At 36.4% G+C, this 25,800-nt stretch overlaps 6 protein-coding genes across 9 annotated transcripts in view; 5 read left to right on the top strand and 1 right to left on the bottom strand.

Moving 5' to 3' along the window:
* LOC129794204 (heterogeneous nuclear ribonucleoprotein K) overlaps positions 1 to 5,023 on the top strand; it is a 50,556-nt gene extending 45,533 nt beyond the window's left edge. For 3 of the 4 annotated variants that reach the window (XM_055834871.1, XM_055834867.1, XM_055834869.1), the window contains 3 exons: positions 16 to 185; positions 1,242 to 1,311; positions 4,165 to 5,023. In XM_055834871.1, coding sequence (XP_055690846.1) covers positions 16 to 185; positions 1,242 to 1,284 — 213 coding nt within the window. In that variant the 3' untranslated portion in view covers positions 1,285 to 1,311; positions 4,165 to 5,023. The remainder of the gene's footprint in view (positions 1 to 15; positions 186 to 1,241; positions 1,312 to 4,164) is intronic. The other variant, XM_055834868.1, reaches the window with a different exon arrangement.
* A 3,123-nt stretch (positions 5,024 to 8,146) lies between these two features.
* Positions 8,147 to 9,931, bottom strand: LOC129794203 (RNA polymerase II-associated protein 3). Its single transcript, XM_055834866.1, has 2 exons — positions 9,782 to 9,931; positions 8,147 to 9,676 (listed from the first exon to the last, which is right to left on the bottom strand). Exons 1-2 carry the CDS (start codon positions 9,929 to 9,931, stop codon positions 8,333 to 8,335), a joined length of 1,494 nt encoding a protein of 497 aa, XP_055690841.1. The 3' UTR covers positions 8,147 to 8,332.
* Positions 9,932 to 9,976: 45 nt separating this feature from the next.
* LOC129794205 (SOSS complex subunit B homolog) lies at positions 9,977 to 10,977 on the top strand. The gene is made up of 2 exons (XM_055834872.1): positions 9,977 to 10,191; positions 10,262 to 10,977. The coding sequence occupies exon 2, from the start codon at positions 10,285 to 10,287 to the stop codon at positions 10,894 to 10,896; it is 612 nt and encodes a 203-aa protein (XP_055690847.1). The 5' UTR covers positions 9,977 to 10,191; positions 10,262 to 10,284; the 3' UTR covers positions 10,897 to 10,977.
* A 522-nt stretch (positions 10,978 to 11,499) lies between these two features.
* On the top strand, positions 11,500 to 19,434 carry LOC129794304 (uncharacterized). Its single transcript, XM_055835097.1, has 7 exons — positions 11,500 to 12,606; positions 14,567 to 14,651; positions 14,716 to 15,158; positions 17,702 to 17,887; positions 18,452 to 18,656; positions 18,789 to 19,012; positions 19,201 to 19,434. Exons 1-7 carry the CDS (start codon positions 11,627 to 11,629, stop codon positions 19,373 to 19,375), a joined length of 2,298 nt encoding a protein of 765 aa, XP_055691072.1. The 5' UTR covers positions 11,500 to 11,626; the 3' UTR covers positions 19,376 to 19,434.
* On the top strand, positions 14,089 to 16,804 carry LOC129794207 (akirin). Its single transcript, XM_055834874.1, has 2 exons — positions 14,089 to 14,472; positions 14,567 to 16,804. The coding sequence occupies exon 2, from the start codon at positions 14,665 to 14,667 to the stop codon at positions 15,232 to 15,234; it is 570 nt and encodes a 189-aa protein (XP_055690849.1). The 5' UTR covers positions 14,089 to 14,472; positions 14,567 to 14,664; the 3' UTR covers positions 15,235 to 16,804.
* A 216-nt stretch (positions 19,435 to 19,650) lies between the features above and the next one.
* On the top strand, positions 19,651 to 25,358 carry LOC129794201 (uncharacterized). The gene is made up of 5 exons (XM_055834858.1): positions 19,651 to 19,780; positions 19,842 to 19,945; positions 20,730 to 24,266; positions 24,336 to 24,532; positions 24,765 to 25,358. The coding sequence occupies exons 1-5, from the start codon at positions 19,730 to 19,732 to the stop codon at positions 24,965 to 24,967; spliced, it is 4,092 nt and encodes a 1,363-aa protein (XP_055690833.1). The 5' UTR covers positions 19,651 to 19,729; the 3' UTR covers positions 24,968 to 25,358.
* The last annotated feature ends 442 nt before the right edge of the window (positions 25,359 to 25,800 follow it).

Below are 25,800 nucleotides of genomic sequence, written 5' to 3'. Positions count from 1 at the left end.
TTGTCCTTATGGCAGTTGGCTGGTGCAATTATTGGAAAGGGTGGCGGACGCATTCGTCGTATTCGTACCGAGTCAAATGCATTCATAACAATCGATGAACCACTCCCTGGATCAAATGATCGCATCATTACGATCACTGGTACACCAAAGCAAATACAAACAGCTCAGTATTTGCTGCAGCAGAGGTAAGAATCTATTTTTTTTTATCTTTTTTATACTGTAAATTCACAATTCTTTCTTCTTTCTTCAAAATGTTATATGTTTTAATTATATTGTGGTGAATAAGATTTATATGAGATCACTTTATTATTATTATTTTTCGTTAATGAATTAATTGATTTGACTTTAGTTATTTGTACATATTACAATAATCCTACATATTTTAATTTACCAAAAAAAAAACGAGGGAACATTAAAATTCACAGTATAAGTTGTCTGATTAACCCCATCCACCCGACCGTATGATTGTGGATTGGTTAATTATGTTGCTGAATCGATTTTTTGGCGAACATTTACAAAATGTGCTTTTGAATTGCAATTTGGATCAGAGATTAAAGTGTGTGTGCGTGTGTTGAGGATGATAGGGGGGGGGGGGGTAGGAGGAGGGTGTAGGGTGGGGGTGTACCTATATACAGCAAATTTAATACTCACAGAGAGCACTATTAACTTCAAATTTGTCTATTCATGCGCATACATTATTTATTGACATTGATGGTTTTTCTGTGGGGCTATATTGCTAAAATAATTTGTTGTACAAAAAAAAATTTTTTAGAGGTATGTGAAATGAATTGGTTTATGCACTTGACGATATAAAATGAGAAAAATCACATAAAATCGAATGAGAATTTATTAAATTTTTGTCATTTAAACTCATCACTTCCGGGCATTTGAATGTCCTTCTCTCATAGAGAGGATTTTTTTTAAGAGGAAAATTTGGACTTTCCGAGAGCTTTTAATGTAAATTTGGCAAAAGTAAAATTCAACTTTTTTTTGGATGATTTTGAAGGAGATCAAACAATCCAATTTGCCGTGTAAAATAAAAATCAATGTAAATCTGTATAAAATCTTTCTTTCTATATATTTTTCAAAAGTAGCTATGAGGGGGTGTATTGGGTGATTTTTGTGTAATAACTCATATAGAGATTTTTAATATTTCTACCTGCATAGATCTTACTATACATACTTCGCTTCTTGGAAATTCCATTTTCCGGCATTTTAAGTATTTCTTGACATCTTTTTAGCTCCCGGATGCCAATGACTTCTATATCATCACACACAACTTAAAGTACATACACGGCGACATCGATCACGGTAATTCTTATCACTAAATTAATCTCTGAACAAATTACATGGGGGAAATGTACGGCCAATTAATCCAGAAAAAAAACTACCACCCACCAAAAAAATGCCAAAAAACACAGTTTAAATGCAAGCAAAGCAATTACATCACATTGCCTAATTTTTAATTTTTAATAAGCTTGAGAATTTATTGAAAACACTAATTTTACCCGCAATGCAATTAAATCTTGAACTTTATCAAATTTTTATAGAAAAAAAGGGTGCCTAACAATATCCTTTTTAAAGCTTATAAACCAGAAAATCTTTAAGAAATCTATAAGATTTTTTTTTGTAACTCCTAACTTGAAAATTATTAGTAATTTTTTTTTAAATCAATTTTATCAGTATAAGAAAAAGTTCTCAGAAAGATTGGAAAAAAGTATTGTTTGGCAATTTTTTAAAATTTTTATTTTACCATTTTATGTTTTTAAAGAAAAGGAATAAAATACTAACACCAATAAAAGTAACAACTAAAGAAACGAATCAAAAATCTATAAATCGGATTCTAGGAATTCTTGTCCTTATATTGATGTTTTTTGCCCAAAACAGCTACGAATAGAGGAATATTTTTGGGAAATTTAAAGAAAATTGAGTCATTCTTTTGCATTAAAAATTGAAGCCTTTTAACTTGAGTCTTTAATCAAATATTAAAGGAATTTATTCATTTTTATATGAAAAAAAACCTTAATTCGTGGAATTAATTCGGGAGCTGCGTGTTTTTAAAGAGAATAAAAAAAACAAATATTTTCCTAAATTCTCCTTAGCTATAAGAAAAATCATCAAAGATTTGCCCAAAAATGCAAACAATGACGTCAGCTTTATGTTCTTTTGTCTCTTGAAATGGCAATGAAACATAAAACGATCTTTGCCAAAAATCATCTATGAAACATCAGTGCAAATGTTTCAAATTCAATTGTGACGTCCTATGTTTGCAATTTCGAGAAAATCTTTACGGGCTTTTCCCAGCTGATTCCAATTAATACATAAAAAGTCTTTCTTGTGATTTATTCTTCTTTTTTTTCGACAAAGATTAAGCATATCCCTATTGTTTCATTGAATGAGGAATTTTCCTAAACACAATTCTTCCTTAAAAATTAAACAGTCGTGAAAAGTTCTAAAACAATAATTAAATTCTGATTTACAAGATTAAATTCTAATAAATTTACAAAAAGAAGAAAAACAATCCCTGTTAAAAAAAATATATCGTGAATTTTTTAAGAAGACTCATAGCCAAAAATTATACCGAAAATCTCCTCATCTAACAAAAGTTGTTACACAGAACGTTGATGAATACTGAAATATTCACAGAGAATATAACGTTGCTACTTGTACATATAATATATAGCTACAATTCTTATTTCAAAGTCTCATTGTGGATGGAACGGGTTAAAGATAATTGCTTATGCTGCAGGGAGCATGAGAAAGAGAAAGAATAAAAAAAAAGAGAAGAACTTCAATCAATTTTGCATTCTTTATTCAAAAATATGCAAAAATTTGTGAAAGGATTTCCACAAAAGGACTCTCCAACAACGTGTTTTGATAAGAAATTCCCATTTTAAATATAAAACTTCAATCCTCTCTTGTATTTTATTTTCTCATTTTTTTTCTTCTTTCACTCGCTCTGTGTATGGGATATTTCCCAGGATGATAAACAATGCGTCACACAAAACCCTTTTAAAGTATTTTCCTCGTTTCTTCCCTTTTTTACGCGCGGGGTACATTCACTGAGTAATGAAATTACATGCAATTTACATGGACTAATTTGACTTTTAACTGCCACACGGTGTGGTACGATGGGGGTCAGACTTTCTTATATTCTTGTAATTTTCTTGTTGCATGCTTTTCTTGAATCACTTTTTTTATTTAATTTTATTTAACAACATTTACGGTGAAGGAGGTGACGGCAACGTGGATTCTATGCGGTACATTTGGGGCACATTTTGTATGGAAGACTAGTGATTTTGTTGTTTGGGTTAAGGAATTAACAAAAAATCTCTTGTCTTTCTACAAAGTGAATGCTATTCCTCATCACATATTCAGCTAAAACTTAACAAAAGAACATCTCTTGTAGTTTTAAGGAATTTTCTTTTTCTTAAAAAAAAAAAAGGAAAATAAAGGGCCATATTTAGCGAAAGAAATTTCTTTTATTTTTATGATAAAATGTCATTTTGGTATTCAGTGTAAAAAATAAAAGAATTTTGGTATTCACCATAAAAATGAGTCTCAAAACTTTTATAAAAATCTCCAAAAATAAAAATTAAATAGAATTGGTATTCAGGGTAAAAAAATTTATCGAGTTTTTTTCTTTTTTGATAAAAGTGAGTTTTGGAAGTCTTTTTAGCGTTTTAGGCTATTTTATGTCGTTTGATGATGTGAAAAAATATGAATCTGTCATAAATTGATCTCAAACTAAAATTATGAAGGCAAAATCATGTTTTTGTTTAGTTTTTGTTGATTATTAACTAAATATTTGTTAACAACAATATTAACTAAATATTGTTGTTAAATAATAAACAATTAATAAAAAAAAAACAATTCTGCCCATCGTGCATTCGATAAACTCTTCACAATTTTGTAGAATAATTCGTAATGACCTTTTCAAAGGTTTTACCCATACTGATAAAAAAAAAGTTTATTATAAAAAAATCGGTATTTTGCATAAAATATTTTTTTTATCTTTGAAAAATTCTTTTGACGACTTTTACGATAAAAGTTCATAAAATAAAAGTAAAAGATTATTTACGCTGAATATGGCCCAAAATTTTAAAACTTATTTTCTTTATGAATGTCTAAAGGTGAGATTTTTTTGTTTTATTTTATTTGCAGTGTTCATGAGAATCGGAGGAAATTCTAAATGATGTTGAGCATCACACAAAAAAAAAACAGAAGAGAAGGAGGAGAAAGTTGTGGGCAGAGTTAGGTGAAAGGGGTGGCGAATGATGTGTAGTAGATTGTAGGAAGGAAAAAAGAGGATGAGATGAGGAGAAAAACCAAGGGAGGATATCTCTAGAGTTATTTTTTCTATTATATATATATTGAAACTAATTGCCAGTTTATCGTGTTTATTACACTCATCTACATACATAATAAAATGGAAAGAAACAAGAAAAAAAAGAGAGAGAAATAGAGGATGGAGAAGAAGAAAAAAATCCCCACCATACTGGTCTGCTCTATATTACATTTAATAATTATGATTAATTAAGTATAAATACTTTTTATTATTTTCATGGGAGAGAAAAGGAAAGGTAAAAACGAAGAAGAATACCATGAGCTTATGGAAGAGCTATCTAGCTAGAGAGAGGTGGAATAAAAGAGAGAAAAAATGCTCTATTGTGTGTCAGTTTTCTCATAGCAATGAGAATTTTTTTTCGTCGATTTTTCTCCCATAATTTTCCGTTCTTTTTCCCTTCTGGCAATGAACAATTTTGTGCGTCACTTTCTACGGTTCTAATATGTATACCTTTTCCTCCTCCCTCCATGTACTTTCTTCCTTTATTATTCACAAGAACAAAAGTACAATATTAAATAAAAAGAAGGAAAAAAAAGCAGATAAAACTTCACATCATTGTGTTGGAAAAAAATATATTAAACATTTTTTTTCAAACAAATATTCTAAATTCTTTTTTTTAAACCACTTAAAAATTCTTTTCAATTTAAATAAAAAAAGCAAATAATAGCACAAAAACTAGATGAAAAGAAGATGAAAAAACGCGGAAAAAATAAATTGATAAAATAAAAACTTTTCATACTCCAAATAAATATGGTAAAAAAAGAACATTAGAAAAGTAGAAAATAGAGGAAAAAATATCTCATAAGAGAACATTGTAGAATTATTATTTTTGCTTTATTGTGGATTTTGGGAATTTTTTTTTTTCAATTAAAAGAAATTATTTAAAAAAAAAAAAGAAAAATAATGAGGAGAAATGTGTTGAAATTTGCTGAGAATGAGAAAGTTTTTCTAGAGGCAGGAATAAAAAAAATGAAAGAATAAGAAAAAAGAAACAAACAGAGTACAAAGCTATCAAAGGGTTCTAAAGGGAGACATGAAGAAAATGAAAGAAGGATTAACACACAAATTCTGAAACAAGAAATCAACACCAAATATTTAACACATTAATTCTTAATATTAAAAACAATTTTTGTTAGGTTTTTTTTAAGTATAGCTTTTCTTGTGCGGATGTTTAATTTTTTTTACATGTAATCGAGTTAGGAATGAGGATTTCTAATATTACAGAGAAACCTCGAAATTGGTAGTTTGTAGAATTATTATTACATACAAAAAAAAAACTTCCATGCAAAATGTTTAAAAAAATATTGTATGGAAAATCAATGAGAAAATAATAATGCAAAATAAAATAAAATTCTCAAAAGAATCATTAAAGCTTAATGATTTCTTGCTAATTTTATTTTATATTGTGGAAGTTAGTTTGTAAGAGCGATGTAGTAGAGTTTTGATGAAAATTTTATGTTGTGGGTAATACTACATAATTTTTTTTGATAGAGATGTAAGAATATTGAAATATTTCTCATAAATAGACTTCCCATTTCCCTCATCTCCTTGATTTTTAGATGAAATAAAAAAGCATAAAAATTGTATTAGAGACAAAATACAAAAGTAAAAAAAAATTGTGGTTTGAATAAAAGTAGTAAGAAAGAATAACAAAGTTCCTCCCCAAAGACAATTTGCAGAGGCAAAGATTGTGAGCCAGTGGAAACAAGAGAGAGAGAGAGAGAAAAGTGGAAAGAAAAATCACCAATCGTTAGGAAAAGTGGATGTTTTCGCATGACTTTTGACTTGTGCCATTTTAGAGACAACTTCACCCCCCTTTTTCCAGCTTTCTTTCCCGCAGCAAGAGACGAATTTTTCATCATAATTGAACTGTCAGGGATGCCACGACGATGAAAATTCCCCAAGATGTGAAATTATACGCGGGGGGAGTTGTGGGTAAGGGGTACAGGAATATAGGGTTTTTGGTGGTGGGAAAAGGGAGAGAGAGAAAGAGAAGAAGTACTACTGCACCAATGAAGATTGCAAGATTCAAGCGCGTACTTGGGTACAAACCGCATGAACATTGCAGTGCAAATGATTTTCATCTATTAGCCAGATTAAATGCGATAACAGGAAGACATAGGGAGGTGTGGGGTGAAACTGGGCAGACATTTGGAGAGTTTCTGGAGGTAAAGGGGAAATTCGTTTGGGGAGAGGGAATCATGAAGGAATGTTTGAGATTGTGATGGGGATTTCCTGTGAATGTCCCGTGAATATTTCACGTCGTATCCATTGATTCCATTAGAAATTTAGAAGGATGGGATTTCAATGTGTCCAACTTGGTAAAAGTTCAAACGCCAAAGGAAGGATGTTATTTAAAAATTAATGAACTTACATGAAATTCAATGTATATACAATGGGGGGCTGTTCTTGTACATAGTGGAGAGTTCTAAATTGAAATTTCCCTGCAATTCCTCTGACTCTGCAAAGTACTTGCAGTTGATAATCCCGCATGGAAATTTGAAAGAAAAAAAATTGAATTTCCTCTCAAAGACAAAAAAGTTTGTATTAATACCTTGAAAAGTCCTTAATTTGTGGATAATTAATTAGTAATATAATTACTTTCTAACTACTTTAGAAGCATTGGGGGATAAATATGTTGGATTGAGAGATACCCACACCCAATTGCCACAGAATGTTGGAGTTAATTTTCTTGTTCTGCAAAAATACGAAAAATTCTCTAGCCCCCAAGCAATTTGTTCGTATAAAAAGAATTTATTTGTTGGGCAGAAATAAGGACAATTCATTACATTTCTCACATTTTCTCTCAGCCTGAGGTAGAAAATAAAATTCCCAGCAAAATGTTCCAGAAAGCATTTCAGTTGGGGTTATTGGAAATCTATAGGAGACATTATCTGATAAGGCATTTCTCTCCAAAGAGACGTAGCTAGGAAGGGTGTTCGGGTGCCTTAATATCCTTAAAGTTCAGACAATTTAGGTTCTTCTTTAGACTCTTGAGAGATTAAAAAAAATTAATTAATAAAATTTCATGTTTATTTTAAGAGTCTTGAAATATTCGAAAAAGAACGTCAAACGTTAGATAAAAATTGACATACGTAAGAAAAAACGTTAAAAAATAGTAAGAAACATCAAACGTTAAAAAAAAATTTTAACCGTTGAAAAAGAAATTTCAAACGTTAGAAATGAAACGTCAAAGATTAGAAAACAAACGTCAAACCGTTTGAGAAAGAACGTAAAACGTTAGGAAAGAAACATCTTACTTACTTACGTGCCCTGATCCTCCATGGAGTAGGATAGAGCCGATAAAAGAAACATCAAACGTTAAAAATCGAGGGCTAAATTGTAAAAACGGCTAAGTCGGTTCGGACCTCACACCGACTTAGCCGGTGCAGCCCTCGAAATGAATTTTTAAAATGTCAAAAAAGAAATTTCTAGCGAATTTTCAATTCATAAAAAATTAAACGTCAAAGATTAGAAAACAAACGTCAAACCGTTTGAGAAAGAACGTAAAATGTTAGGAAAGAGATGTCAAGCGTTAAAAAAGGACCAACAAACATTAATTTCATTTTAATAATAGAACCAAAACTCCCTCTGAAATAACATAAATAAATTAAAACTTTATCTCATCTAACTTCAAAATGATAAATCTTCCTAAACTATAGAAGTAGATAAAAGCCACAAATCTCTCATTTATTAGCTTCCATGGCCAGCGTGCATCTATGTAGAACACAGCTGGCAAACTCGCTGAACCATAAATCATCAAAAAATTTTCCCCAAAACCAATAAAATAGCCATTAATTCTCATAATTCCTATAATCCTGGTTTATTCGTAAATTCAAGAACGGAAGTTCATTGGAGGAGGAAACTATGTGTAATAATATAGGTAAGAGGTATGTATAACACTTAAGACACTATTACAAGAGAAGACCAGAGACATTTCCCATACTGGCTGATGATTCAATTCCCTCTGCCTGCCTGCCCGCATTAGACGACCTCCTTGAATGCCCTCTGAATGGATGAGAGAACATTGTTATCCACTTGCATTTCACCCATGTACTGCATAAGCTGGGCAAAGACTTTACGATCAGCAGTTGTCATGAAGCAGGAGAGGATGCCAATTTCGCTATTTGTTGCCAGAGCATCGAGAACATTGTGAACGGGAAGTTTCTTTGCAATAAAATGCCTCCCAAGGGTGGATAGAAGTTCCGAAAGGAGGGTATTTTCCAAGAGAGGACCGAGAGTTTTAATCACTGAACTATTGGCGGCCACAATGGCTTCCAAATAGCCACAGCGTGTCACCTCTGTGAGATCCTTCCATGTACTGCAGAACTGAACATTCGTTGATGGGAGATCGGGAATTCGCTGGTGTTCCTCCACTTTTTCTTCCGTCGATTCTGCTACAATATCGACTTTCTTGGTCTTTGGAGGGAGCTTTGGGACTACTTCCTGCTTTGGGGCTACTTCCTGCTTTGACACCACTTCCTGCTTGGGGGCTGCTGCTGCCTCTTGGGTACGTTTTTCATTGTACTTGGCCAAATGCTCAAACACATCATCCTCCACTTCCTGGCTTGTTGAGGGACGCGGTGCAAAGGGTAGGGAGAGCAAAGGGATGCCATAGTCAAAGACGGAAGCAGAGGAAGAGCTGGGTGATGTGGCATCATACTCTCCTGTGAAATTATTGAATAACTTATCCACAATGTGATCTGGAATAGGCTCGGGCAGTGTAATAATTTCCGCAACATCAACCCTTTTTAACGGTTTCTTGGATCTCAGATGAGGCTTCTTATCCACAAAATCCACCTCCCTGGCTTCACGATCGAGTCGACTCCATGGTTTCCCGGGGACACCTCTTGTGGCTTCTTCACGCTTGCGATTGTTGTTAATCTCATTCCGGGCCGTGATGTTCTTCTCATTCTTTAGTCGATTCTTCAGTCTATCCAGCTCCCGACGATGCGACAGCGTTGACGGTTCCAATCGAACGACATCCTCGCAATCCTTAATGGCTGCTTCAGTATTCCCCAGGGATTCATTTGCCTGCATCCTGCGGTAGAATGCCTTCACGCATTGCCTATCGAGGGAGATGGCGATATTGCAATCCTCAATACATTTATTCTGCCGATCGAGCCTTAAGTAGCACAGAGCACGATTTGTGTAGTAGATTGGATCATCAGGGAAGGTCTCAATAGCGGCAGTATAGTGAAATATAGCCCCCTCAAAGTCCTTCAATTTCACACAACCATTCCCCTTTTCCTTTATCCCATTTGCCATTGTGTGTGGATCATCTTGGGGTTCTTGTTTCATTTGACTCCTCACTGGTACATCAACATCCTACCAAAAGAAATTCACTCATTCATATTGCGGGAAAAGTGAGAAAATCCCACAAAGGGACCTCCAAACAATGGAAACAATGGAAAATTCTTGAGTAAACCTAACCTTATTGTCTGCCTTTTCCGTTTTGAGCTTCTTCTCCGTTTGCTTCATCTCTCGCTGAAAGTCCAGCACTTCCTTCATCTTCAGCTTGAGCTCATCACAATTCCTCTCGACGGATTGCTTAATTTCTAGCTGCTTTTGCACTTCAGCCATTTTCACGCTCCGTTTTTTCTCCCAAGATCACAAACGATTTGTCAACAATGCTGCTCTGTCAAAATTCAATCAGCTGAAAGAAGCAGCAGCAGAAAGTTTCGAAGGAGCTTCACCAGGAAGGATTTTAAGCCGTACGAGCCACAAAGACCCCCCAAAACTCGCTGGATTGTACAGAAAATGTGGCTTTTGTGAAAGCTCGTCAGGAGGAATATAACAAATTGTGTAAATAGGGGTGAAAATTGAGGAAATTCAGAGAGAATGTGAGTTACAGCAAAATCCAGCATAATGACAACAAATGTGATTTTTTTTTCTTTTTCTTTTTGTATTTAGATTTAGGAGAAAAAGGTGAAAGAATGTTCACAACAGACTGCACACCCATCAAGGACATCCGTCCGGGTTTGAAGAACATAAATGTGGTGTTTATTGTGCTGGAAGTGGGTGCAGCAACGGTGACGAAGGAGAATCGCGAGGTGCGAACATTCAAGATTGCCGATCCCACGGGATGTATAAATTTGTCAATTTGGGATGAACCAGGGAAGCTTCTCATCCCGGGGGATATTGTACGTCTCACAAAGGGCTATGCATCTGTGTGGCGACAGTGCTTGACACTGTATTCGGGAAAGAATGGTGATATCCACAAAATTGGCGATTTTTGCCTCACATTCAATGAGCAATTGAATATGAGCGAACCAAATCCCAATCTTGCCGTCATCCAGCCACAGATGGTGAATAATGGAGCGAATCTGGGACCAAGTAGCAACAATGGTACACAAAATGCACCCCGGACCACTCAGGCGAATCAGAGCACATCCCAGGCTACGGGTAGTGTTGCTGGGAGTAGTGCCGGAAGTTCCGGAAGTGCCTCAAAAGCAACCACCCGCCTCAGTAGTGAGACAAAGTCCACAAAGATACGCACAGGACGTAGCAGTGGTGGCCGGGGGAATGTCAAGAGCGATAGGAGATAGTTGTGGGGGTCATCATGAGATAATTATTCGATATATTTATGGAAAATATACACACACGGGATTCCCATTTTCGCAGAAAAATTTAGTTTTTTTCTCTAAGGCAATTTGAATTTCCCGCTCCATTCTTTGTCACAAAAATGTCCCAGAGGGTTATGTCCCACAGTGAAGTTTTCAAGCCCCGTCGACGACAGAAGGTCGAACAAAAACAATAAAAAAAACACCTGCAAACAACATAAGAAAGTAGTGTTTGAGCAAAAACTACGGTGATCCATCAAGGAAACAAGCAAAAGAGTCAATGCCGATGAGGTAAGAATTCAGCCATTGTACTGCCAATTGGCGATTCATCAAATAATTTTCTGCGAATTCGCGGGACGTATAGGGGGGCCGGTGCGATAAACATGTCAAAAAAAAAAACGATCGAATGTGTCAAAAATTCCCGCACGGTACGGACGCACTGCAATGGAAAAATGCTGATAAAATTCTTTTATGTGAATTTCGTGTTGTTTTGCTGAGCAAGTTACTTCGTGAATCCATGCAGACGATGCAGTTTTGAGTGGAGCAGCGAGTGCGATAGAGTGTTTTGTGTGAAATTGGGTCATTTGCGTGGGAAACAGTCGCATGAACCCAGGATTGGTTGTTGCGGTGTGAACGGGAAGCTGTTTGTGTCATCATATTCCCTGCTGGAAGGGCTGGAATTGAGAGAGCAGCAAAGTGACTGAGAGTGGTGAAGATGATCCCACTGCTGGGTGAAGATGATCTCGCAAATTCGGGAACGCTGTACTTCAAGAAGGTTGGCAGTGCCGTATTCTACGGCGTGGCATCCCTCATGATTACCGTGGTGAATAAGAGTGTCCTCACATCGTACCACTTCCCGTCCTTTCTGGTGCTCAGCCTGGGGCAAATGTTGGCCGGGATTGCTGTGCTGTACGTGGCGAAGAAGTGCAGAATAGTCACATTTCCCGATATGACGCGTGATACCCCCAGGAAGCTTTTCCCACTACCTCTCCTCTACATGGGAAACATGATTTTTGGCCTAGGTGGCACACAGGCCCTAAGTTTACCCATGTTTGCTGCCCTTAGACGCTTCTCCATACTCATGACGATGCTCCTGGAGCTGAAAGTATTGGGAATAAAGCCCAGCATACCCGTTCAAGTGAGCGTCTATGCGATGATTGGTGGTGCCCTATTGGCTGCAAGTGATGATCTCAGCTTCAACATGGAGGGGTATACATTCATTATGATCACGAATGCCCTCACGGCCGCCAATGGTGTGTACGTGAAGAAGAAACTCGAGAGTGTTGACATGGGCAAATATGGACTTATGTACTACAATTCCCTCTACATGATCCTCCCAGCTCTCATTATCACCTGGGCCGTAGGGGACCTCGAGAAATCCTTCGCCTTCCCCATGTGGACAGATATGCTCTTTACAACGCAATTCCTTCTGTCCTGCATTATGGGCTTTATCCTCTCCTACAGTACCATCCTCTGTACGCAGTACAATTCAGCCCTCACAACAACCATCGTTGGATGCCTAAAGAACATCAGCGTAACGTACTTGGGAATGTTTGTTGGTGGAGACTATGTCTTCTCATGGCTGAATTGCATTGGTATCAACATTAGCGTCCTGGCCAGTCTTCTCTACACCTACGTCACATTCCGACCCAAGGAGACCCCACGAAAGATTCTGCCTGAGAAAATTGAATCAGTGTAGCGAAGGGCTAACAGCTTCTCCCGAAGGTTCTTCCTCTGAGAAGCAGATTCTCTTCATGCCCAACTTAACGTGTCATACCAAAGTCTAAAACATTCTCCTACTACAATGCTACAAGTGCTAGGAGGTTTATAATATCGTGGTGTATTATATATTATATAAAAAATAAGTAAATTAGCTAAAATTATATATTGTTAATCAATACTGATGCTGATGACACACAAAATACTTTTTCCTAGAACTCGATTTTCGATGCCATTCGCACTTTTATAATTTATTGTACATACATAATGTAAATCTTTTTAGAGAGACCAAGAAGAGAATAAAAAAAAATTACCACGAGCGATTTATGTGCCACAGAGAGATTATATTGTGTGCCTCTCTGGGGAATAATAAGTAGTATTTAGACATGATATAGGTGAAATATACTATATATTTACTCAGATGATAGTCTCAATAACGAATTATTGTTCCTCTCACTTGTAGTACTTCCTCGACTTATCAACAGCATATAAAATAAATTATTACATGCGGCATGTGTGATAGCAGACACAAGTATGTAATAAAAAAATAATCTTAAAAATTATAGTTACAACACACGGTGATAATTACGAGTAATATCTGAAATATCTTTGTACTTTGGATCTTTAAATTTTACAAGTTTTCTAAAGGTCAAAAAATTACGTATTTTTCTTGTTGAAAATGTGATTTTTTTTACTTTTAATTCTCTTTATTTTTCTCAATTTTCTCAAGAACTTTCCCTATTTTAAGAACAATGATTTAAAACTTTTTCAATGCTTCTCATTTTCTTTAAAAAAAAATTTAAGGAGTGGAAATTACAAATAACTTGATATTTCTATCAGTTTATCCACTCAGGTTTGATGATTCATTTTACCCCATAATTCCTTTGATATCTCTTAATATTCGTCACAATCTACTTTTACTACGTTTCTTATCTACTTAACTTATTAATTTACAATACAATTTATCAAACATTTGGTGGTTTATGTGAAAATATTTATGAGATTTTTTTAAAGGTTCGAAGATTAGGGAAATCATCTTATGTACATAGAAATCTTTGATTTTTTACTGAAATTTCAAGATTTCAAGGGTTTCTTGGTCGCTGAATAAGGCCCAATATTAAAAAAATGTTTTAATCCTTGTGAAAAAAAGGACGCCATTTGTTTAAAATCTCCTAAACAAAACACTAGGCGTTCTTAAAAAAAAAGTTAATCAGTTAATTTAATTAACCAAAAGAACTTAAAACCCTCATTTTAAATTTAACTACTTGTGGAAAATTGCTTAGCACAACTTGATAAGCCTTGGAATGCGTGGAAAAGTGTGAAAAGAGAAAAATTATGCACGCGCAGCACGATTTTTCTTTTCTAAAAGAAAAACAAACTTTTTTTTTCGAAAACAACGTTGTCCCAACGGTTTTCGAACATAAACGCCCGTGGCATTTTCGTTATGTAACGGAAATCCGTTGCATGACAGTTTGGATTTAGTATGACATATTGACGTCAGAGCAGCTTTGCTTTTTGTGGAGAGAAAAAGGAGTCATTTTTCTTGTGTGTGGCTTAAAAATTCTTTTGTGTGAAAAATCCATTTCCCTGCTGTTCTTTGGACATTTGTGTAGGGAGTAGTTTTCTCCTGGCCCATATGCCCCAAGATTGATTACTCATTTGAAGAAGAAGAAAAAAAAGGAAACGTTTTTTGTTCTCTTGTGTGTGACTTTTTTTGTGTGTTGCTCCCACGGGGCTCGACCTCACCTTTAGGGCGTACTGCGGACCATTGTGGATTAAGCTGTGTGGACCAACCTGGAGTGTTGCTGTTTGTTACGTGCAAGGAGACGAATATACAAGTTGGTGAGTGATTGAGAAAATGCGAAAGATATTCTGGGAGGAAAATGTGGTGATGTGAAGTTAATTTTGTAAATGTGGTCTGTGCGACATCTTGTAGGCATACGCACACCAACTCCTCGAGATCCGACATTTTAAACGGTTGTGGTTTTGCTTTGAGTCCGTTTCCGGAGCGCGGTGAGAGGGTGAGACCTGTGAATGGCGTGTGCCACCCTCAAGCGCTCCCTCGACTGGGAGTCAATTAATCAGCGTCCGTCGAAGCGCCGTCGGTGCAGCCCCTACGGGTCAAATTCCAGTGCCACTACCACCACCATGAGCCCCACTGCTCGCGATGCGGCATGCGGTTGCTCAGCCACAGAGCCATCGTCATCCCCATTCGCCAAGATACCCTCCTACCCGATTCTCACGCCCGAGAAAATGGCCCAGACCGTTCATGATGAGATCAAGAGACTCCACAGGACGAAGCAACTGTCCGCAGTTGCCATTGAGCGGATGCAGGACTCAGAGTCGAGTGGTTCGGAGATGGGTTCAGACAGCCCAAGGCGTCCGGATACACCGCCAGTGAAGAATCCGGATAAGGCTCTCTTCACATTTAAACAAGTACAATTGATATGTAGTCGCATGCTGAAGGAGCAGGAGGAGAAGTTACGTGAGGAATATGATCTCATTTTGACATCGAAACTTGCTGAGCAGTACGATGTCTTTGTGAAATTCACATATGACCAGATTCAGAGACGCTACGAAGCGGCCCCCAGCTACCTCTCCTAAAAAAAATAAATTGAAGAAGAAAAAATCATGGGACTCACACCACAATGCCACAAAAAAAATTGCTTCTGGGAGATCCATAATCCCCACATCGAAAAAAATGGGAGTTTTAAAATAAAAAAAAAAAAATGATGAAGAATAATAAGAAATGAAGTTTGAAGATGAAGATGATAAAAAGAAATCATAACTCGTTACTTTTTTCTACACACATAGACCTTAGAGATGAGATGAGATGCCTTTGGTTTTTCAGCAAACTAAGGGAGAATAAATTGCGTAAAAAAATGATGATATATTATATATTATATAAAATTAAGTAAATGGAAGAAAATCAAGCGGATAAGAGATATAAATTTATACAGAATCATTTGAAGAACTTTTTTTTTGTCATATAGCGTGTACCAACCCTTGAGAGAGAATTAATGCTTAGGGGATGTTTTGAAAAAGCTTCATTGTTATAAGGTGAAAAATGATGGATGTTAGATTCTCGGGTGAATTTCATATGAGAAAAAAAAATGAGCGAAGGAGCGCAATGGGAAGATCTACATAACAATCATACACGTGTGGTTCCCATTAATTATGTAAGAGAGAAGAATCATTGCCATTAAATTCCGCATAGAAATAAATCCTGATGAAAACTTTTCTAATATCCCGTCTATTGAGGAAAGAAAGAAAGTAACTATATATGAGAGAAATTTGTAACAATTAAAGACTCCACTCGTGGATTAAATAAGATTTAAATGAGACATGAAAAAGAAAATTTGTTTTAAGGCTCTTTAGGAATTTGCATAATTTGATGTAATAAAATTCCAACACACACACAAGAAAAATGGAATTCTAAATTTAAATTATTTCTCCCCTCCCCGCGTCTTTGTACCTCCCGCAGATAAAGATATTTCCTTTAAAAAAATTATTTTCTATTGCCATTTAGTTCAGTTTTTTCGTGGAATTTTTTTTTCGAAGGCAAAAGAGGCACGCAAGGTTCGTTTTTGAGAGAAATATTAACAATGTAATAAGAAAAAAATATGTATACATATACCTACATCAAAAAAAGTAATATTTTCATACAAAGAAAGCAACATTTACGCTACACACAACACTTTGCTCCTAAAAAGAAAATAACTAAAAAAAAAACAATATAAAATTTAATAAAAAAGAAAACAATTCTATAGAAACTCTGAAAGATTAAACAAGGGGTTGTGAAAACCAAAATAAAAAAGAAATAGAGCAGCTACAGTTGGGAAGAAAAAGGAAAATCAATGAAAACTTTAATGCAATTTAAACAACAACAAAATTGAGAATAAAAAATCAACGCAATTGGACAACTTTTTGCAGCAAAGATTTATAATAAACAAAAAAAGAATGAAATAGACAAGTCATACCACAAGTAGTAGTTTTGTGCCTAACTCTTATGGATTACACATACATAAAAAAAAACATAACAATGCTATTATTTTATAAAAAATGGAAAGAAGATGAAAAAATAATTATAATAAATATACAAAAATACATAAAATTTATAAAATTAAGCATAAGTCTATGTAATACCAATAAAGATACCGCAGTAGAAAAAAAACGGACTTTATTCTTTTTGAGAAAATGAGATTTATTTACGTAATTGCAAAGGAGTTTATTCGTTTCAGTATTGGAAGAACTTTCATTCGAGCAAACAATCACAATTATTCGTTATTTTAGAGGAAATCGAGGTAATCATAAAAGAATAAAAGAAAATCCTTAAAGAGAGTTTGGTTCCACTGCTATTAGTTGGCCAAAAATTGGCCGAAAAATTTGAACAATGTCGTCACTACTGGATGAAATTCACTGGTCAGACAGACTTAAAATTCCCTAAGAAAGACTAAAGTTTTCTTAAGATTTTTTAAGTTTTCTTGAGAATGTTTTAAGTTTTCATAAATTTTTTAAAGAAAAACTCAAGAATTTATCTCATATCCTTCTAGACACGCTTGTAAGTTCATAGGATAAGAAAAATTTAAGATTCTTAAGTTTTCTTAAGCAAATCCCTAATTTTCTTAAGTAAATCGAGCAAAATGCATATTTTTTATGATTTTTACGGCCTGTCTGAAGAAATCTTAAGTTTCGCTTAAGAAAACTTGTTTCTTATAAATGCTTGAGTTTTTCTTAAAAATCTTTAAAAATCTTATGAAAACTTAAGACCACCCATTGTTGACGAAGCGTAAGCATTAGGTACTATTAGGAGACGAAAACTAAATTATGACGTCATTTTGTACATTTTCGGGCAAATCTTTGCCGGTTCTTTCCAGCTAATTTCAGTGGAAAATGGAAGTCTTTTCGATGATCTCTTATTCTCTTATGATCCCCAAGATTATGCAGATCAATTTTGATTGTTTCTTCGAATGAGAAGATCACCCATAGAGTCATGAATAAACTCCTTTCTTTGTATATTTTACACGAAGAAAAAGATTTTACTGATTTCTGTTGATTTTATTTTTAACAGACAGATTTTTAGAAGAATCCCATCGTGGGGGATCCTGAAGCATTTGCAGGGATGTCGAAGATTGTCAGTTGATGCTGGAAAGACGTTCGAAGAGGAATTTTACATGAATAAAATTCCAGTTACAGAAATTCAGAAGAAGGTTCTCTCAATTGGATCTTCCGTTGCTTCACTCCTTGATCCAAGAAGGTAAAATGTTTGTTTTGTCCTCTTCCTTAGGAAGTCCTGCAGTTTGTTTTTGCTAGAAGTGTTCTAATGGGATTCCTATTGGATGGCAATACATAGATATATTAGTTGAAAAGGAAAAGATTCTGATTTTTTTTTTGTTAAACGAAATATTTAGGAGCTATTTAACATTTTATCTTTTAGAGAAATCTTGATAAATCTTATTCCAAGATTTATTCCTTCAATTTTTTTAAATTAAGAATGATTCTCATATCCTTCTAGACACGCTTGTAAGTTCAAGGATTTAACAAATTTTTAATTGAAACTCTTACTGATTTATGTTCAATGATTTGCCCATGAAGTTCAACATTGCAAAGAGATTCAGTGCACAATGAAATTCCCATTGTATATGCACGCGTATTTTCCCATATAAAATGCGCAAAATTTTTAGCAAAAGCTCGAAAATCCTATTCGAAGGTTTATTTAGCGCTCTCAAGTGAGGTGAGAGAGATTTTTTTCCGCCAGAAATGACCAATTATCTCAATGATTTCATGCATTTTAATGGAATTTTCTTTCTTCAACAATTAGGCACGACATGATAGCGTGTTTGGGTGAGACGACGGGTGAAGTGGCTCTGGGGCGGATTCACAAAGAAATGAAATCATGCGAGGAGGGCCTTCAAATCCTCGACGATAGACCACGCATTAATTCCCGAACAATCAACCTCGAGGCTCTGGGGAAACTCCCAGTGGATTCTTTTGGCTATCACTACTGGAAATTCTTGTGTGACAATGTAATACCCCCAAACCGTTGCCGCGATAAGGCACTATCGCACGTGCCATCTACGGCGTGCGGGAGATTTTTTTCCCGGGAAAATTTCAATTGAATTTTCTTTAATTTTTAAATCTTTTTTTTTTTGCTGTAGAAGGTAACTCCTGACTCGAGAATGGAAGTGAGATTCCTGGAGGATGCGCATCTGGCCTATGTGATGACGAGGTACCGTGAATGTCATGATTTGATCCACACAGTCCTGGGAATGCCAACGAATATGTTGGGAGAAGTGGCTGTTAAATGGGTGGAAGCATTGAATACGGATCTCCCCATGTGCTGGGGTGGAGCAATATTTGGTGCAGCACGTCTAAGGCCAAAGTAAGTGCAAGTATACTCTCTATTCTAATCAACCTTGCACTAAAATTTCACCTTACAGAATAGTATTTATTTCAAAATCACGACCTCTGACTGATAAATTCAGGAAGAATATTTTCATTCTGATATCTGAAATCATTTTTAATTTATTTTTCTTTTTACTAAAAATACGGAAAACTATCTTTCTTTAGGCAACGGAAAATGTACGTTAGTCACTATCTTCCTTGGGCACTTTCCGTGGGTAAATCTGCAAAGCCCCTTATGCTGGTGTACTGGGAAAAGCGCTGGGAGCAGAAAATTGATGATCTCAGGAATGAATTGAATATTAAAGTCATTGAGATCGAGGAAAAACCAGGAAAACTGTGAAAATTGACCGTTTATTTGAATTAGAAAATATTTGAATTTGATTGTGTGATTTTTATAGTAAAGTATGTACTAAATTAATTCAATGGAGATTTTTATTTATTCATTTATTTTGATGTGATTCTAAGAATTAGAATGATTAGAATATTCCATTGTCCTTTAATTTATTATCCTTACAAATATTCAGAAGCATTTAAAAAAAATTTAAGTGATTTAGCGAAAATATAATCTTGTACTAAAATTCGTACTAAAACTGTTGGGTGTGCTATAAAAAAACTCAGACGGCGCTGTCAAATTTCAAAAACAAAAGATAATTCGAGCGAAACAGACGCACGTAACGAGTGTTAAATGTGAAAAATGAGTGAAAATCCCGGAAATCCCAAGAAAATTGTGGCCAGAAGGTCTTCAGTAAGTCCCCCAGAGTTGAATTGCTGTGAAATTTTTGCTAAAATTGTCCTTTTTGCATTAGATTTTAAAGAAACCACCAAATGATGCGGACTCCTCGGATTGCACGGATACGACGACAAAGAAGCTCGTCCGGAGGATTAGTTTTTGCGGCAAGAAGTCCGTTAAGTGAGTAAAATATCTTAATTATTCTTTCTTATTTTTTTCAAATTGCACAAAAATGATTTTTGAGAGATTTTTGTTTGGCATAGTGAGCCACGATTAACCCTCCAATTGCCAAGAGGGGGTATGCAACAGACCCCCTGACATGAAAATTTTATTTTTGCGGGAAAAACTAATTTTTGGGGCGCCAAAAGTTGGCGGGTGGCTCAGGGGGGCCCAAAGTACGTTCAGTAAAAATTTGGGGGCGCAACTCCCCGGATTTTTTTGTGGAATTTGCACGACTTTTTCTGGCGGAAATTTTGAGTGTTTTGAACTGGCGATGCCAATCGACGCGGCGTTGCTTCCTGGTCACAAAAACCACAATTTTTCCGGAAAATTCAGTGGAAAACGCGAGAAAACTGTGAAAAACTCATGGAGACGGATAGCGGAGAAAGGCATCCGTCACATTTTCTCTTCAACGAAATGTACCAAAAGGGCGCCAAATTCAAAAATTCCCAAAAGAAACATGAATTTTATATGGGGGCGCTATGAAGGGGGGCTCTGGGGGGGGGAAATGAATATCGTCGGTGCCAATCGCATAGTATCAGTAACCTTTGCACCAAATTTCATCGCAATCGGACAAACGGTATAGAAATGCAAAGCTGATCAGGAACGAAATCCTTTATTTATTATATAAAAAAAAAAATATAAAAGAAAAGAAGATAAGGCTCCTCAGGGAATTATTTTGTGGGGTATAGGTTATCTCAGGGGCCGCCGCCTCGCCTACTACATGATAAATAATTTTTTTCAGGGAATTTATGCAAGGAGAGGACAAGCAAACAGTTTGGGGGACTTCTTATGAAGAATCTGACCCTAAAGTTGTCAATGTATCCGATATTGCTGCTACAGCAGCCCCCAAGGGGAACTACGATGTCACTGATATGGACATTGAGGATGAACCATTGGGTACAGCAGGAGATAGGAATAAGGAGAATGAGACCCCCGAAAGGACGATGTGGTCTTCAATTAATATGGCATCGAAACCATTAGCCAGCTCAACAATGCTGGACATGCAAATTGATGCATCGCCAGGGAATAAAGTTTGCTTTCAAACTGCCGCCGTTAAGAAAATCCCCCCAGAAAATTCGGAGGATTTTTCTTTCATGATGAAAACCCCCGAAAAGGTTGATCGCGAAGCAAATGATCCCTTTTCGTGGTTGGTCGACCCGAAAATTGTGGGAAACATTGCAATTGATATGGAGGAAAGTGCTAAAAGCATTTGCCGGGACAATGACGCAACGGAACAGAGTACCATCTTTATTGCCAGCCCACCGTCTGCATCGGAAATGAATACCGAATCACTGTGCAATTTTGAAATATCGACCCTTCACATTGATGAGCAGAAGAAGCAAAAGAGAAAATCTCATCAGCAGGAAATGAAGAGAATTAGTACGGGCAAAGAGATTGATAAGCTTGTGGCTGGGGATGGGATGGATTTAACGGCTGTTGGTGGACAGGTGGAACAAACTCACCACATGGAGATGACTTTTATGGGGCAGAAGGAAGCAATGGAGGGTGAAAAAATGAGAAAAACTCTCTATTTCCCCACAAATGAGGATCAAATGAATCTCACACGTGCAGCTTCCAAAGAAATTCCCACTGAGAAGAGCAGGAAGCACCAAGATCTCCCACCAGAAGACGATCAAATGGATCTCACGGAAAGTGCAAAGAATAATTCAGCCAGGAAGAAAATTTCCTTTACTGCAGAAGAAAATCCCATGGAAATGACAAAGATTGGGCAGGAAAACACTGAGGGAAAAATACTCGACAGACGTACCATTTACTTCAAAACTCAAGAAGATGGGATGAACATCACATGCGTGGGTGAAAAGGCGGCTACGGAGGAAGAGGGCAGCAGTCCTGGAGGCAATGAAATGAATCTCACTGGCATTTCGAAAATTCCCCATGAAATGGATGTTACGCTCAAGGAGGAAGAAGGTGAAGATCCCAAAGAGTCTCGTCGCAGTAATGCCCGGAAGACAATTTACTACCCATCTAACAATCAAATAGATGTCACTGTGAATGTGCCAAAGGGCAAAAAGTCCCTGGCATGCATGGATATGACTCTACAACACATTGAGCAGAGAAAGGATCCGAAGGAAGGGAGAAAAACAATTTATTTCGCCACAGAGGATGACAATGAAATGAACATCACTGGTAGTCTGGATGGGAAATCTCAGAGGGATGTTCCAAAGCCAATGGAAGCAAGTATGGTCCTCACTTCCCAGGAAGTAAATGAGAGGAGAAAGAAATCCCTCGTGATGCAGGAAATGGAAATGACTCTGGATGAAGGTGGAAAGGGGAAGCATTTTGGAAGGAGAACAATCCATTTCACTAAGGATGATGGCAATGAAATGGATCTGATTGAGCCTCTGTCGAGGGAGGAAGATGAAGAAATTCCTGCAGAAGCTTCAAAAGGAACGCCAAATATGGACATGACTCTTCTTCCGGGAAAAATGAGGGTGTCTGGCGTACAAAGCAGGAGAACTGTTTATTTCCCCGAGGAAGATCAAATGAATCTTACAGCTTCTGCTGATCAACAGGTAGTCATGAGGGGAGGAGCACTACAGTCAAACATGGAGATGACTTTTGAACCAGAAGAACGTGTTGGAGGGAGAATCCGAAAGACAGAATACTTTAAGGATGCACCATTGGATTTAACAGCCAAATCTCCAGCTGTGCGTGGTGAGAAATCCCTCACGCCAAACATGGAGATGACATTCCTTCCGGAAACGTGTGCAGGAGATGGGAAAAAGGAAAGGAAGACAATCTATTTCTCCGGTGAAGATAATCAAATTAATCAAACAGTATCTCAGGATGCCTTCCTGAAAACAATCAAAGAACCAGCAGAGAATGTCGCTGATAAGGAAAATATCCCAGAAATGAATCCACCAAACTCCAGAGGATCAGTTATGGAGGTTGATACACTGACAAACTCTTGTGCAGATTTCAAGCGACAAACTGTGTTCTTATATGAAGATATTGGAATGGAGGAGCCTAATGAGGAGCCTGAACCACAAGCTGTTGATGCGCAATCCATTCCGGAAGCTGATCAATCTGAAATGGACATCAGCATGGCTGAGGAGGAAAGTGGAGAAACAAAGGATGAAATGAAGCGAAAGACAATCTTCTTCAAAGACACCACCAATACGCCTCTAGATGAGACAGCTGAAGCATTCAAATTGTCTTCTGTGAGAGAATCCATACGGGAGCAAGTGATGGAGAAAGAGGAAGAATCACTGCGTCAGACAGAAACCTTTAGGGATGATGATCCAATGGATATCTCCATGGGCCAGCAGGAAGATGAAGATTGTTTGGGTGCTGTTGGTGGAATCTGCGAATCTGTGTACGAAAAAGAGAATTCCGTGGAATTGATCAGGAAAATTCCCATGACATCCTTCCACGATACTTCCGTTAGGTTTCAAATTAATCAATCAGAAGAGAACACAATGAAACTCATTAGGCCAGGAGAACAGACTCAACAACAAATCTCCAGTCTCTCCCTCCGGATGTCCCTAAAGGAGCCAAGTGTGATGGATAAAACACTCGCTGATGTGATGGAAATGAAGATGATTTCAGATGAATCCTACATTGAGGTGGGAAATTCAGCGAATGATTCAGATATTCTCCCAACGAGCTCAGGATCAAACAGTCGAGAGAACAGCAAATCAATGAAAATTAATCTGGACAATACATTTGTTCGTCTTGGGGATTTTGATTTGGAAGCATTGGATGCGAAGAAAGCTCCAGCAGCTGTTACACGAAATATTCGCAGGGAAACTTTCACGATAAGCCAGCAAAAGCCACCTGAGAAGAGAAGCCAAATTCCCATTGTAGTACCCAAACAGAGAGAACCAAAGAAATCACTGCTGGAGACATCTGAGAGTTCAAAATTCACTGAAATACTTCCAGTCATCTCAGCGGAGGAGCAAGAAGTCACCATGCCTGGCAATGAGACAATAAAATCCCTCCCAAGTGCCAACAATTCAACATTACCCGAAATCCCGAATTTCCCAAAAAATCTGCCCGCATTCAAGGATACTGCGGGAAAACGCAAAATCCAGGCAAAGGATCCGAAGTTCTTGGAAAATTTCCTCGGAAAGGATCTCCTTGATAAACTATCAGAGACAAAGGATGCCGAAAAGAAGCTAGAAAATGCCATAAAGGATTTGGAGGAACTTGAGAAGAAGTGCATGCCGACAATTGAGAAATTCCTCAAATATCCAAGCCGTTGTCAATTTCCACGATCACTCTCCTTCATTAAGTTACTTCGCAACATGGTTGAGAGGTGAGTTTGAAAGAATTTTCATATTTTAAAAAAGTATTTTTTGAGAATTTTTGTTTTTTTTCCCATCAGCATGCCAAGTATTTGGTTCATTGAAAAATTTTTCTATCGAGGACTTATGCTGTTTAAACACAGGAAGATTACAACATTTGAAATTTACATTTACTTCGATCCGAAGCAGCTCATTGACATGGATTCAGTTGATAGCCGAGGAATACTCTACTTCAAACGCATCAAGATCAGGGATTGTGATTGGTATACATTGAAAGGTGAGGAAACTACAGGGCATGAATTCTCTAAGTGTGAAAAACTCCCGTGATAAACTCCTGAAGGTTTTAGCGCCTTAAAAGAAATGTGAAAACCGGGAAAATCTTACGGGAGTTTATCACGAGAGTTTTTCACTCTTAGAGAAAACAGAACAATGAATAATAATTATCTATATTCGTCATCTTTAGTGTTTCCAATTTCATTTTTAAAATTCTTTTTAATTCTTTATTGCAGATCCAGCAACAAAGTCCAAATTGTGGATTTATTTGCACACAAAATTCCGCAGGCAGGTCCTCATGGATCACTACCTCTTGGACAAGTACAACGATTCCAATTCCCTGCGGGATTTCCTTGAGTACATCAACAAAATTTGCTGCGACATTTTTGCAGCGAGACCACATATAATGGATATTGTGCAAATGAAGGAAATTCCTTAAATTATTTAATTTTTTTTGTGTGAAGAATAATTCGCTCCGGAAGTGTAAATATTTAATGTAAATTCTTTGTATTTATATTTGAATTCAATGAGATCACACTTAATATGTTCTCCATGCCAATCGTGCAAATGAAAGATAACTTGTAAATAATTAATTAATTCTCTCCGGTAGTACCTACTTATAATTATAGATTCATTTTGTAAATTCTTTGCATTTCAATCTGAATTCAGTGAGATTAAACTAAAAAGATATCGTGAAAATAAAAGAAACTTTGTAAATAATTTGTTAAAATAATTAATTCTCTCTTGAAGTATAATCTTATTGTGTAAATTCCTTGTATTTACTTTGAATTCAGTAATAATATTGTATTAATAAATCTTTTGGAAATTAAGGAAATTTTATTAATTTTATCACCTTTTATAAAGGCAAAAAATTCCTTGATAGGTCATTTTCATAGGAAATTTCCTGGCCTACAACTTTGTCTCAGACCGCTTTTCCCTATCTCCCCGGGAAATATGAGTTTTCGTGCTTTTCCTGAACCCTTCCACTTCTGACTTTTTTTTTAAAACTCGGCGGGTAAATATAGTCACCAGCGGGGTAAATAAAGTCGGCGGGATTTTCCGACATTTCCAATGATTTTCCACCTGAAAGATTGATTGTAGTTGATAGCTAAACTTCTCACCTTTTGATCCGCAACAAGGAATTTCATTTTTATACCCACTAAAACAGAGAATTTTGTAATTTTCCTTACCAAGAAGGGGGGAAATATCGAAAGATCACATTTTGTTTTAGGCGAACATATTTACTAAACCGCTTGACCGATTTTCAAGCAT

This window comes from Lutzomyia longipalpis, chromosome 3 (genome assembly GCF_024334085.1).
Source record: "Lutzomyia longipalpis isolate SR_M1_2022 chromosome 3, ASM2433408v1".
Lineage (NCBI taxonomy): Eukaryota > Metazoa > Arthropoda > Insecta > Diptera > Psychodidae > Lutzomyia > Lutzomyia longipalpis.
The sequence above is the reverse complement of the archived record's forward strand: the minus strand, read 5'-3'. Positions and strand labels throughout refer to the sequence as shown.

What these genes read in the sequence shown, in the direction of transcription:
- LOC129794201 (XM_055834858.1), top strand. Translation starts at nt 19,730, where the DNA reads ATGAGTGAAAATCCCGGAAATCCCAAGAAAATTGTGGCCAGAAGGTCT. An exon ending in TTGTGGCCAGAAGGTCTTCA is followed by an intron (nt 19,781 to 19,841) that starts GTAAGTCCCCCA and finishes TTTTTGCATTAG; the next exon opens with ATTTTAAAGAAACCACCAAA. An exon ending in CTTCGCAACATGGTTGAGAG is followed by an intron (nt 24,267 to 24,335) that starts GTGAGTTTGAAA and finishes TTTTCCCATCAG; the next exon opens with CATGCCAAGTATTTGGTTCA.
- LOC129794304 (XM_055835097.1), top strand. Translation starts at nt 11,627, where the DNA reads ATGATCCCACTGCTGGGTGAAGATGATCTCGCAAATTCGGGAACGCTG. An exon ending in TTCCGGAGCGCGGTGAGAGG is followed by an intron (nt 14,652 to 14,715) that starts GTGAGACCTGTG and finishes TCAATTAATCAG; the next exon opens with CGTCCGTCGAAGCGCCGTCG. An exon ending in ACATCGAAACTTGCTGAGCA is followed by an intron (nt 15,159 to 17,701) that starts GTACGATGTCTT and finishes TATTTTTAACAG; the next exon opens with ACAGATTTTTAGAAGAATCC.
- LOC129794203 (XM_055834866.1), bottom strand. Translation starts at nt 9,931, where the DNA reads ATGGCTGAAGTGCAAAAGCAGCTAGAAATTAAGCAATCCGTCGAGAGG. An exon ending in CGGAAAAGGCAGACAATAAG is followed by an intron (nt 9,677 to 9,781) that starts GTTAGGTTTACT and finishes TTCTTTTGGTAG; the next exon opens with GATGTTGATGTACCAGTGAG.
- LOC129794207 (XM_055834874.1), top strand. Translation starts at nt 14,665, where the DNA reads ATGGCGTGTGCCACCCTCAAGCGCTCCCTCGACTGGGAGTCAATTAAT.
- LOC129794205 (XM_055834872.1), top strand. Translation starts at nt 10,285, where the DNA reads ATGTTCACAACAGACTGCACACCCATCAAGGACATCCGTCCGGGTTTG.